This window comes from Quercus robur, chromosome 2 (assembly GCF_932294415.1).
Source record: "Quercus robur chromosome 2, dhQueRobu3.1, whole genome shotgun sequence".
NCBI lineage: Eukaryota > Viridiplantae > Streptophyta > Magnoliopsida > Fagales > Fagaceae > Quercus > Quercus robur.
In genome coordinates, this window is record NC_065535.1 from 32892751 (window position 1) to 32904432 (window position 11682).

The 11682-nt window shown below is 33.1% G+C and overlaps 1 protein-coding gene across 1 annotated transcript; it reads left to right on the forward strand.

Moving 5' to 3' along the window:
• Positions 1-10164: 10164 nt before the first annotated feature.
• Positions 10165-10990, forward strand: LOC126713401 (disease resistance response protein 206-like). Its single transcript, XM_050413153.1, has one exon. The coding sequence runs from the start codon at positions 10247-10249 to the stop codon at positions 10802-10804; it is 558 nt and encodes a 185-aa protein (XP_050269110.1). The 5' UTR covers positions 10165-10246; the 3' UTR covers positions 10805-10990.
• The last annotated feature ends 692 nt before the right edge of the window (positions 10991-11682 follow it).

Genomic DNA, 11682 nt, shown 5'->3' on the forward strand with positions numbered 1-11682 from the left:
CGTAAACAAATCACCTGTGTCAAATTCGTTGCATTTAGATAATTTGGTAATTTGTTTGTGCTGCCATGCCATTGTTGGAAAATCTAGTTTTGCAACTCATACAAAACACATAGCAGAAGCAACAAACACGGATCTACTTCATTCATGAGAGATAACATGTAGCCTTGAATTCTAGAACGAAGAATAGAAAGCGTACCTTGATGCAGTGAAATTCAAAACCAAGACTTGAGCATACCTTAATCTTCATCTAAATTCCACATGATGCCCAAGAAGTGTGGTCTCTCAATTAGTCTTTATGTACGTTGATTCTCAAATGATAGGCCAAAAAAACGAATTGACCCCTTATGATAAATTAACCAACTAATTTAGCCAAGTGAATTAATTAAGTTAATTAATATGCAAAGCGTGGTAGCACAAACAAATCACCAATTAAACTAAGTATGCAACGAAAAATAAATTAACATGGTGATTTGTTTACGAATGGAGAAAACCTACAGAGTAAAAACCCCACTGGGTGATTTTAAGGTCACCATTTCTGAAATTTCACTATTATTACAACAAGCGGTTACAAGTAAAGGAATCTCAATACCTTATACCAACCTATAGTTGAACCCTTACCCCAATACCCAATTGGACTTGTTTTGTAGTGACAATTTCTCCTTTTGATGCACGGCTCCTAGTACGTGACTAACCAATTGCACGGATCCCAGTACGCGACTTCAATCACCAACTAGAGAAGGTTGTTGGCTGCAAAGTTCTTCAATTCATCCCAATGATGAAGATTAAGAACATACTTGGTCACGAATCCCTACAGTGCACAAACACAGCAACTTCTTCATAAGAAAGATGAACTAGGGTAAATTCTGTCTTCTGTCACAATTTGCTTGAACAAACTTTTTTTAACACTTGTACAACTTGTGAACACTTTGACGGCTCTTAAAATAATCCTTTTATATGTCTAGGGTTGTGAGAAAAGAAAGCCCAAACACATAAACACGAATTGGAGTCAAAACAGAATTGAAAATTTGTTTTTCATAAACTTCGACAGATACCCTACCTGTTGAGCTGCTGTTGAGCCACGGGGCTGAACAACTCTTTAAGCTTGATAGATGGCTAGCTATCGAGCTTTAATGACAGATAATTTTCAGCTTGAATCTTGGACAAATTTGCATGGCTTCAACACTTGATCTTGAAACAAAATTTCCTGAAATATTAAACACATCCTAGATCTACCCAAATATAAGTAAAGTGTGTTTTGTCAAAGGATAAGCCAGTTACATAAAATAGTGACATATGTTCCTAACAAGTGAATAAATATGTCCTAACATCAAAGAAAAATTCTCATTCTTCTTCTTATAGAAAAAAACTGTTTTCTTTTCTTTTATCATACGTACATTCAAACTACCTTGATAGTTACTTTATGTAATAACTCTTATTAAATAAAAACTGATTATCTAATTGGGTTAACCTTTTGGGCCTACCCAATTGGGTTTTAGTTTGTGGTTTGAGATGGGACCAAAGGGAACAAATAAGACTCTAGCTCCAATCGGTCTTGGGCTTTTCTATCAACTCATGACAAGTCCAAAGTTACCATTAATTATATTTAATATCACTATATAAATATAATTGCACTCTATTAATAAATTATATCCTAAGACTCTAATGATATCATATGACCCTTCCATGAAATATCCATAGTGAACAAGGTCATAAAGAACTGTGACTTTGTAAACAACTATTTTATCCTTGAGTACCCAGTTTAATATTTTAGTTATTCACATTTATTGAAATCTAATTTCAATAAATATAATCTTTAGTAACTCCTTACTAAAGTGGGCGCCCTGAATAACTAGTTCCCATTAAACTTATCTCAAGGGGATATTTCATGTCTCTACAAAGAGATTTTGGATTCCATCTTGAAAATATATGTTCCCTCAACACTACATGTGGTTACCCAACATACTGAGGTTTTGACGGTGAATATTATATCTCACTCCTAATATATCAAAGTAACCTACATTTTATGATCAGGTCCACTACCCTCTCAGGATTAAGAGTCTATGAAATTAGAAGTCGTGAGATTAATTATTCAGGTAACAGTTGTTGATTGAATAATTAATCTCACAGCAGTCCAATTCAATGTCTTAACTCTTAAGACACATCAACACATCGACTAGAAGTCTCCACTTCCATGATCAAGAAAAATCATCTTAGTTGATGTGTTATAGTCTTTGCAGATGAAACTCCCAATTTTATCACTGACTACGAACTACATTTGAGTTTACAAGGAACTTGTGATTTATATTTTTTGTGACTTATTTACATAAATCACATACAATGCATCTCAAGGACTAAGATAATGTCCCATTAGTTCATTAATAAATAGTCTCATATAATTAAACAATTTAATTATTTATGACATGCCAATAAATTGGATTTTAGGGCATAAACCCCAACAGCTATTGCATGAAATTGATCTAATTAATTAACTTGGGTAATTAATTAATTAATTGCAAGGAGTCAATTCATTTTAACCCAACAAGAGTTATTAGATGTAACTCTTTAGGTAATAGTCACTTTCAAACTTATGTGATGAATAATGTAGAGATTGTACTTATTTTCTGTCTATATATCATCTTGTGAGTATCTCATACACTTACTAGTTGCACACACCTCAAGCAAATCTTTGTTAAACTCTGTACATGTGATTGTGTGTTAAGTTTTGTGGCCTTCCCAAATTTAACTTCTTGATATGTTTAATGCATTTTGGGGGAGTGAGGAAAGAAATGATTGAAGAAATTTGTTAATATTTGAATTTTTCTTAGAAAAGTTTGGTTTTGTAAAACATTTGAAATCATAAACATATATCTCATATTATAAAAACAGTTTTTCAAATGGATTTGCAGAAAAAGTTTTCTAGAATTTTCAAAATTTATGTTTCTTCAAGATTCGACCGATCAAGTCTATTTTTCGACTAATCGAAAAGGGAAGAGGAAAATTCAATCTTTCAGCTTAAAGTCTCAAGCTTGCTCGATTCCTTCCCAATTCCCTTCAATCAGTCGAGCCTATTTTTATGAATATTTCAATCCCTTCCCGATTCCTTTCGACCGATCAGATTTCATATTTTCAAAACATATAGGAATCATATCAGACTTTTAAACTATTCCTTTGCCTTTCTCTTCGATTCCTCTCTCGATTCCTTCTCACAATTTTTTTTGTCATTTTTCTTGGTCAAAGATTCAAATATTTTCTTCAAAAACTTAGGGTACGACATTTTTGCCCTTTCTTTTTTTTATCAAATTTCATGATTTTCATACATCTTTCATGCATTTTCTTAGGGATTTTCACATTTTTAGAAATTTGGGGTTTTGATGTTTTTGGGCATTTTGATCACAACTGAATTATAGGTTTTTCTTCATGCATCATTTAAATATGATTCCCATACTTTAATTTCAAAATTTTCATGGTTTATAAAAATTTTCGAAATTAGGGTTCTTAAGTTCTTGAGAGATTTGGGGATTTTGTTAAATTGGGTAAAATTGAACAAAATTGGCTTGTGTTATTGATAGATTGAGTGATTATAACATGAATTATGCTTGTTATGATTGATCAATATAAGGATTTTTGAAAATTAGGTTTTTCAAAATTGGGGATTTTCTGAAATTCTTAATTTTCTTAGTTAATGTTCAAAATTGTGATGAAATTTGATTGTTTGTAAGGAATTAGAGCATGCATCATATGAATCCTAATGTCATGCGTCATATAGTTTTTAAAAAATTCCATGTTATCTTATCTCTAACCTTTCTTAATGTAGTTTGCCCTTGGTTTGTGTTGTATTGTTTTGTTTTTGTCCTTAGTCATGGCTCATAAGGTTGGTAGGAAATTTAAGACTAGAGCTAATAGGAACCCTGGTTCATCCTCTTCTGGTTCAGATTTTGTTGATAGAGTTTGGTTTCTCATTGATAAGTGTGAAGAGACTTATGAGACCTTGACTAAATATAGGTCTATTTTGGGTGAAAGGGAGATTGTCTTGAGTGAGTTAGATCCCTCCATCCGTAGGAACTTTGTGTCTAGGAATTGGGTATTTTTGTGTGAGGTGTCTGATCCTCCTCCTACAGCTTTGATTAGAGAGTTTTATTCAAATCTCTCTATCTATCTTGAAATGACAGGTGGTCATTATTTGACTTCCTGGATCAAAGGTCAAGAGTTTACAATAAATAAGCAAATAGTTTCTGAAGCTTTAGAAGTGCCATTAGTTTGTAAACCCACATATCCATACACTAATTTTCCTTCTATTGATGACATTATGTCACTTCTTTGTGGTAGGCCTGTTTCTTGGGGAACTGAACCAAGAATCAATTATTGTGAACTTATTGAGCTTAATTCTTTATATTTGAGGATTTCTAGTCATAACATCTACCCTATTCTTGTTAGGACATATGTGAATCATGTTAGGAACATATGTCATCTAGAATTGGCTAATCCTTTGACAAAACTCACTTTACTTGTAATTGGGTAGATCTAGGACATGTTTAATGCTTCAAGGAACAAGAGTTCAAGTCTAAGTGTTAAAACCATGCAAGTCTGTCCAAGAAACAAGTAAAGAAGTATTGGATTTTAAAACTCGACAGTTAGCTCGACAGATAGCATCTATCGAGATTAAAAAGACAGCTTTTGCCCGATGCTCGACAGCTACTCGATAGATAAGCTATCTATCGAGATTTATAAAAATCAGTTTTTCAGATCTGATTTCACACCATTTCGTGTATACATGTTTAGACTTTTTTTTCTCGCAACCCTAAACATATATAAGGATTATTTTAAGGGCCGTCATAGTTGATGCAAGTGAGTGCAGCTTGATGCAAAGATTTTTCATAAGCATATTGTGACCGGAGACATATGCCCTAGTTCATCTTTCTCTTCAAGAAGTTGCTACGTTTGTACACCGTAGGGTTTTGTAACCAAGCAGTTTCGTGATCTTCATCGTGTTGATGAACTGAAGAACTTTGCAGCCAACATCCTTTTCAAGTTGGTGGTTAGTCACGTACTTGGATCCATGCATCGATTGGTTAGTCACGTTCTGGGAGCCGTGCATTGAAAATGAGAGATTTTCACTACAGAACAAGTCCAATTGGATATTAGGGCAAGGGTTCAACTGTAAGTTGGTATAAAGTACTGGGATTCCTTTACTTGTAACCGCTTGTTGTGATAATAGTGGATTCTTAGGAATGGTGACCTTAAATTCACCCGGTGGAGTTTTGCCTCGGTGGTTTTCCCCATTCGTAAATAAATCTTGTCAATTTTATTTTCCGTTGCATGTTAACTTGGTGATTTGTTTGTGCTACCATGCGTATTGCATGTTAATCGGATTAATTAATTAACTTGGCTAATAAATTGGTTAATTCATCACAAGGGGTTAATACATTCTCAACCTATCATTTCTCATGTTCATACTGTTCCCATAGATAGATGTGCTTTTCTTTATGCTTTACTGATGGTTCTATGTGTTTTCCCTCTATGTTTATTCAAACCATTGTTGATATCTATAGGAGTACAAGTGTAGCTCAAAAGTTGTTCTTTCCTATGTTCATATATAGGATTTTGAGGTTTTTAGGGTTGTCTGAGTTTCCACCCTTAGAGTTAGTTCACATCACCGTCCCCATAGGAGCCACCTTTCTTAGACAATGGTAGGTACAGATGAAAAGTGTTGAACCAAGCATTATAACGTCAAAGAGATCACAAGGAGAAGCTTTTACTACAGCCCCTAGCTCTAGTGCTATACCTGCTACTGAGGAGACTTTTGTGGATCCGACTGTAGCCGTGGATCCTTTTAGTGGTGCTAACGATGTAGACCCTACTGTTGCCCCTCCTTTCTCACTCCGTGTCATGATGAAGTCTTTCATGACTACTCAGGCAGCTCATGGATAACTTCTGGATGAGTTGTTGACGGAGGTTGCATCCTTGAGAGCTGATTTTGAGGAGTATAAGAGTGCCTTTCCACCTCCTCCACCCTCTGATGACTGGTCTTGGCTTTGGCAATTTGTAACAAAAAGGGAGAGTAGGTTTTAGGACTTTTTGTACTTAGGGGGAGTAGAGTTTTTGTACTTACGGGGAGTTTGATGTATTTCTTTTCCTTGGCTTTGTTGTTTATATTTGTTAGTGTTTGGTTCTAGTTTCACAAACATTGATGTGCTTATTGATTATGATAGTTATTGATGATGAGGTTATTCATTATGATCTTACTGTCTCTTTATATGTTTTGTGAATTAAAGATCAAATTTTTACTTAGATTATGGTACTTTTTTTTTCCCACACATGCGTTTACGATTTGTTTTCAATGTTTTAAGAATTTATAAGTTAATTCTTTCAACAACTATTGTCTATACTAGCAACTAATTGTTAGTAGTTGTGTAAGAATTGTATTAGGGCAATATCTTGTATTTGGGTTGGTATTTAATTTAAGCATTACATTTTATATGTGTGTTTTGTCACGAATTGTCAAAGGGGGAGATTGTTAGATTCTAAAGATTTAGGTTTAAATGTTTAGAATCATATTTTTATTGTGTTAGCAAATCGAGAACAAAACATGTTTAGTCTAGGTGTTAGGCAATGCTTAAAAGTGTTGGTTTCAAGTTTCAAGTCCAGCTAACTGCAAAAAAAGGAAGAGAGTTTCTACCATGCTCGACTGATCAAGAAATTAGGCTCAACCAATCAAAAATCATAGGAACAAAAATTCTGTAGATTTTTAAACCAGGCCCAAGCCCACAAAAACGCTTAGGGTTTCATTCCAACTTCTCCACATATAAAAGGGAAACCCTAGCTATGTTTTTCAAACTTTTGGGGAAGACTTATGTGTTACTTTTTGTAAGATCTGAGAGGTTTTTGTACCTTCTAACTACACAAAAATCTATTGTAGCAAGATCTACAATTAAGCGTTGGTAGAATATAGTTGCTGCATCAAGATCATTACTGATGATGATCTGAAACCTTTGAGTGGGATCTCAAAGTCACAAGCAAGGGTGCTTATGTTGGTGTAAATCCAAGAAGAGAAAGAGTCCGTGGATTCGGAGCTTGCACGTGGTCATGTCAATAAGTTATTACATAAGGTAGCAATAGATTTAGGGTTAAATCTGATTGTAAAAATTTCAATTCTCTTAGAGTAGATTTACTTTACCTTGAGAATAGTTAAGTTAAATCCTCCCCAGGTTTTTACTTTAAACGATTTGTTTCATTGATTTTTCTAGGTCATCATATCGTGGTGTTATTTGCTTTTATGGATGATATGATATATGCTTGTTTAGCCTAGATCTGAATAATAAACCTAATAATCAACTTGGTTAATTAATTAGGTTAAACAATCTGGTTTTAGGGGTCTAAACGAACAAACAATATTTATTATAACTATATACAATATTTTTCTTACTAGAAAACAAATTAGTGTTGTTGATTAAACAATTTTAAAAATGAGTAAATTACACCATAGCGCCTACAACCACACCCAAACCCATACCTAATTTCACAACTTTCTTGGAATTCATTTTGTAATTGGATTTCAACATTTACACACAAAACCACCTCAAGAACTTAATGAAAAACATTTGGGTGCACCAATCACAAGGTGTGACACATATAAAACATGTTGTAAATTTTGGTGTGTCCCTAGTATTTTTCAAATTACACATACCACCATTGTTGTATACCCTCCAAACATGGAACTATCATGTGGTTTATTTTTTGATACTAACTTCTTTTGTAGTTTGCCTTATGAAGCATCTCCCCTAATATTAATGGAATTTGACAACGTAGCAAGTGCCAACATCACATTATAGAGAAACGTTGAAGGAAAAGATCATTTTACCCCCACATTTTTTATTCTCTCTCTAATTTTCTCTTTCAATTCTCAAATAAGTTTTTGTATGTTTACAATATTAAAGCTTAAAAATGGATAATTTTCTTTAATTCTTTCCTAGGGATGTTGTTGGCATTTGCTACATCATCAAATTCTATTAAAATAAGTGGAATAAAGCAAAGTAATAACCCACAAGGGAAGTAATTTTCTCATAAAGTAACCACAAGGGAGGTAAGTGTCACAAAATAAATGCAAGAATGGGATAACTCCATATTTTAAGGGTATACCATAAGGAAAATAGTATTTGTAATTTATCCAAAATAAAACCAAACATATAGACAAAAAGTAAAATGCACTCAAATAATTGATTAAGTTGAACCAAATATAGACATTACTCAAAACCCGAAATCTCCAACATCGAACTAGTAAATTGTAATGCTAAACCCAAATAAATCAAGTCACCATTTTATTTTTAAGATTCTTTTGCTCAATTTTGGGGGCCAAAAACAATTTTTTTATTTAAACTTTCATAAATATATATATACACACCCACACTAATGAAGTTTTAAAAAATTTCAAGAGGGACCAAGGTTCCCAGGTCTCTAAGTACCTTCTTAGTTCGAAAAATACTATGACCATAACTTCTGTCACAATTTGTTTATGTAGTAAGTTGTGAATGTTAGAGTAAAAGTGATGGATTCATACGGGTTTACAACTCCAATACTCACAACTAGGACAAAATGGACTTCTGCCCTTTCCAGGAAAATTAATTAGCCTTTTGCCCTTTTTCCCAAACTAAATAGGGAAATGCCCCTCTTTTGAAACTTGAGTTTCTCAAAATCGAGTTAAAAAAAAAAAAAATTCTAGAGTCCTATAGTGACGTTTTTAAGGACCTATAGTGACGTTTTAAGAACCTATAGTGACGTTTTGTAACTTGATATCCATGAAATCGAGTTATAGGCAATAAAATTGCCTATAACTCGATTTCATGGATATCAAGTTACAAAACGCCACTATAGGTCCTTAAAAGCGTCACTATAGGTCCTTTGAAAACGTCACTATAGGATTTAACTCGATTTTGAAAAAGTCGAGTTTCAAAAGAGGGGCATTTCCCTATTTAGTTTGGGAAGAAGGGAAAAAGGCTATTTAGTTTGCCTGAAAAGGGCAGAAGCCCATTTTGTCCCTCACAACTAACCACATAACAATGTTATGACAAAAATTGTATTCCTAGTATTTATCCCTCCGGTGATTTATGACTTTGTAGGTAGAATATTTGTGACTTTGTAAGTAGAATCTTTGTTTTTTTATTAATTTCTAGTTGGCTTTTAGGCTTCTTGTTTGCTGTAGTGTCGTGTTTTTTTTTTGTCTTTGTCGGGTTGTTTGTACTCTTCTCTTTCTCTTAATATATAAATCCTCTGATTCATTTCTACTAGGGAAAAAAATAGTTAAAAAAAAAAAAACTTCTTTTGTTTAATATTGTATGACAACAATTGTACTCCAATATTGGGTCTTTTTATGATATGGTAGTGGATTTTGTGGGCAATTAGTCATGTTAGCACTCGATATGAAAGAGATACGATGAATTTAATATTTGGTAGAGATAAGATGAGGGGAATAAACTAATTTTTAAAAAACAATTTAAAAATATATCATAATATTAAAAACAAAAAATAAAAAATAAAAAATAAAAAATAGGGGGCGTTCTTCTTGTTGTTATTAAATAAGTACTAATCATAAAGTTATATGATGACTTCATCATTATTGGTGCACGTTAAGACAATTAGGTAATCTTATTATTAAGTGAACCACAATAATGCAATAAATGCATTTCATAAATTAGACCCTAATGTACTGGACTTATTATTATTTTTATTTTTTTTGTTGTACTTTAATCTAAAAAAGGATCTTTGGATAAATTTGTCAATAGTAATAAGAAAATTACAACAGAAAATATTGAATAAAATATCATAAAAGAACAATAACTTTATCAAAAAGATTCATAAATTTGGGAATAAACAAATAGTGAATTTTCATCTAAAAAAGCAAGAATAATGAATTAAAAAAAAAAAAATATATATATATATATATATATATATAAAATATATATATAGCTAAATAAGTTTTATTTAATTTATATTTATATATAATAAAATATATCACTTAAAATTGTTGCTTAAAACATTAAATTGTAATGAGTTGGCACTTCTAGCAAGCTGCCTTTTACAATTTGAGTCATGCTTTAAAATTGTAAAAGGCAGCTTGCTATTTGGACCTTCACTCCTTATATAAGGACACAAAGGATACAGCAAATTCAAGCATTACCTGCAGAAGCTCCTCATTCATCTACACTTAGAATTCCCCCTTTTCCTTCTGAATACTTTTCAGAAAGAAAAACAAATGGAAGCAAGATACTTCATTGTTTTTTATTTACTCATGTTACTTGCTTTATCTTCGGCCTTTGCATTCGCGAGCAAGAAACAGTATAAACCATGCAAGCATTTAGTCTTATACTTCCATGACATCATTTACAATGGCAAAAATGCTGGTAATGCAACATCTGCCATTGTAGCAGCTCCTGATGGAGCTAACTTAACCATCTTAGCAGGCCAATTCCATTTTGGGAACATAGCAGTTTTTGACGATCCCATTACCCTTGACAACAATCTCCACTCGAAACCTGTTGGCAGGGCACAAGGCCTTTACATTTACGATACAAAAAACACCTTCACTTCTTGGTTAGGCTTCACATTTGTTCTTAATAGCACAGACCACCAAGGTACTATAAATTTCTCTGGAGCTGATCCAATCATGGTGAAGTCTAGGGACATATCAATCGTGGGTGGGACTGGAGATTTTTTCATGCATCGTGGAATTGCAACTATAATGACTGATGCATTTGAAGGAGAAGTATATTTCAGGCTCCATGTCGACATCAAGTTCTATGAATGCTGGTAATCCCTTTTTACTTTGAGGTGAGAATAAGCTTCAGATTTCTACCAAAAAAAGAAAAGAAAATAAGCTCCAGATGACACTGTGACATTGTAATACCTATTATTTAGCTGTATTCTTATGGAAGGATATGGTTGTAATTCATATGCAAAGTTTCTTGTTTCCTATGAATTGAGTATTCAGTTATTGCCTTGTTTTTTTTTCTCTTTTTTGTATGATAGTTTAATCATTGCAAAAGTCACAACAACCAAAAGATTCGGAGTTAATAACCAGAGTTAGCACAAAAGATGTGTTTAGTTGCAGACCTCCAGGGACGGAGCTATGCTTTGGCGTTGGGGGCTGGGCAATGGCCCCCCAACTTTTTTGGAAATTTGATTTATGTATATAAATATATATATATATATATATATATAGACACAAGTTCAATATTTGACCCCAAAATATATACACTTAGCCTCCCTCCAAAATATTTACAAATTACCCCAAGAAACACCAAAAATAAATAAAAATTTGTCTGACCTCCCCTTTTGCCCAGTTGCCCCAAGAATAATTTGAAAAACTTTTATACAAAACCTTTAAAACCATAAAAACAAACCAGAGTCCTCTCTCTCTGGGATGTGTCGTGTGAGGAAGCGACTCTAGTTGCTCTGCCCCATATTTTTTTTTTTTTTTTTTTTTTAAAATTTTATGAAACCCAGTCTCTGCTCCCAGTTCTTGCTCATCTCTTTGCCTGTAGTGATAAAGTATAGAACTAGTAGTGGACTAGTGGCACCAGTAGTAATTGATATTTCTCAAAATTGGAGTATAAAGGTGTGGGCATGTTTATTTGGGTTTTTGTTTGGGACTAATTTGGTGGTTTTGAAATTCGGACCGTTCAATGAACT

What these genes read in the sequence shown, in the direction of transcription:
- LOC126713401 (XM_050413153.1), top strand. Translation starts at nt 10,247, where the DNA reads ATGGAAGCAAGATACTTCATTGTTTTTTATTTACTCATGTTACTTGCT.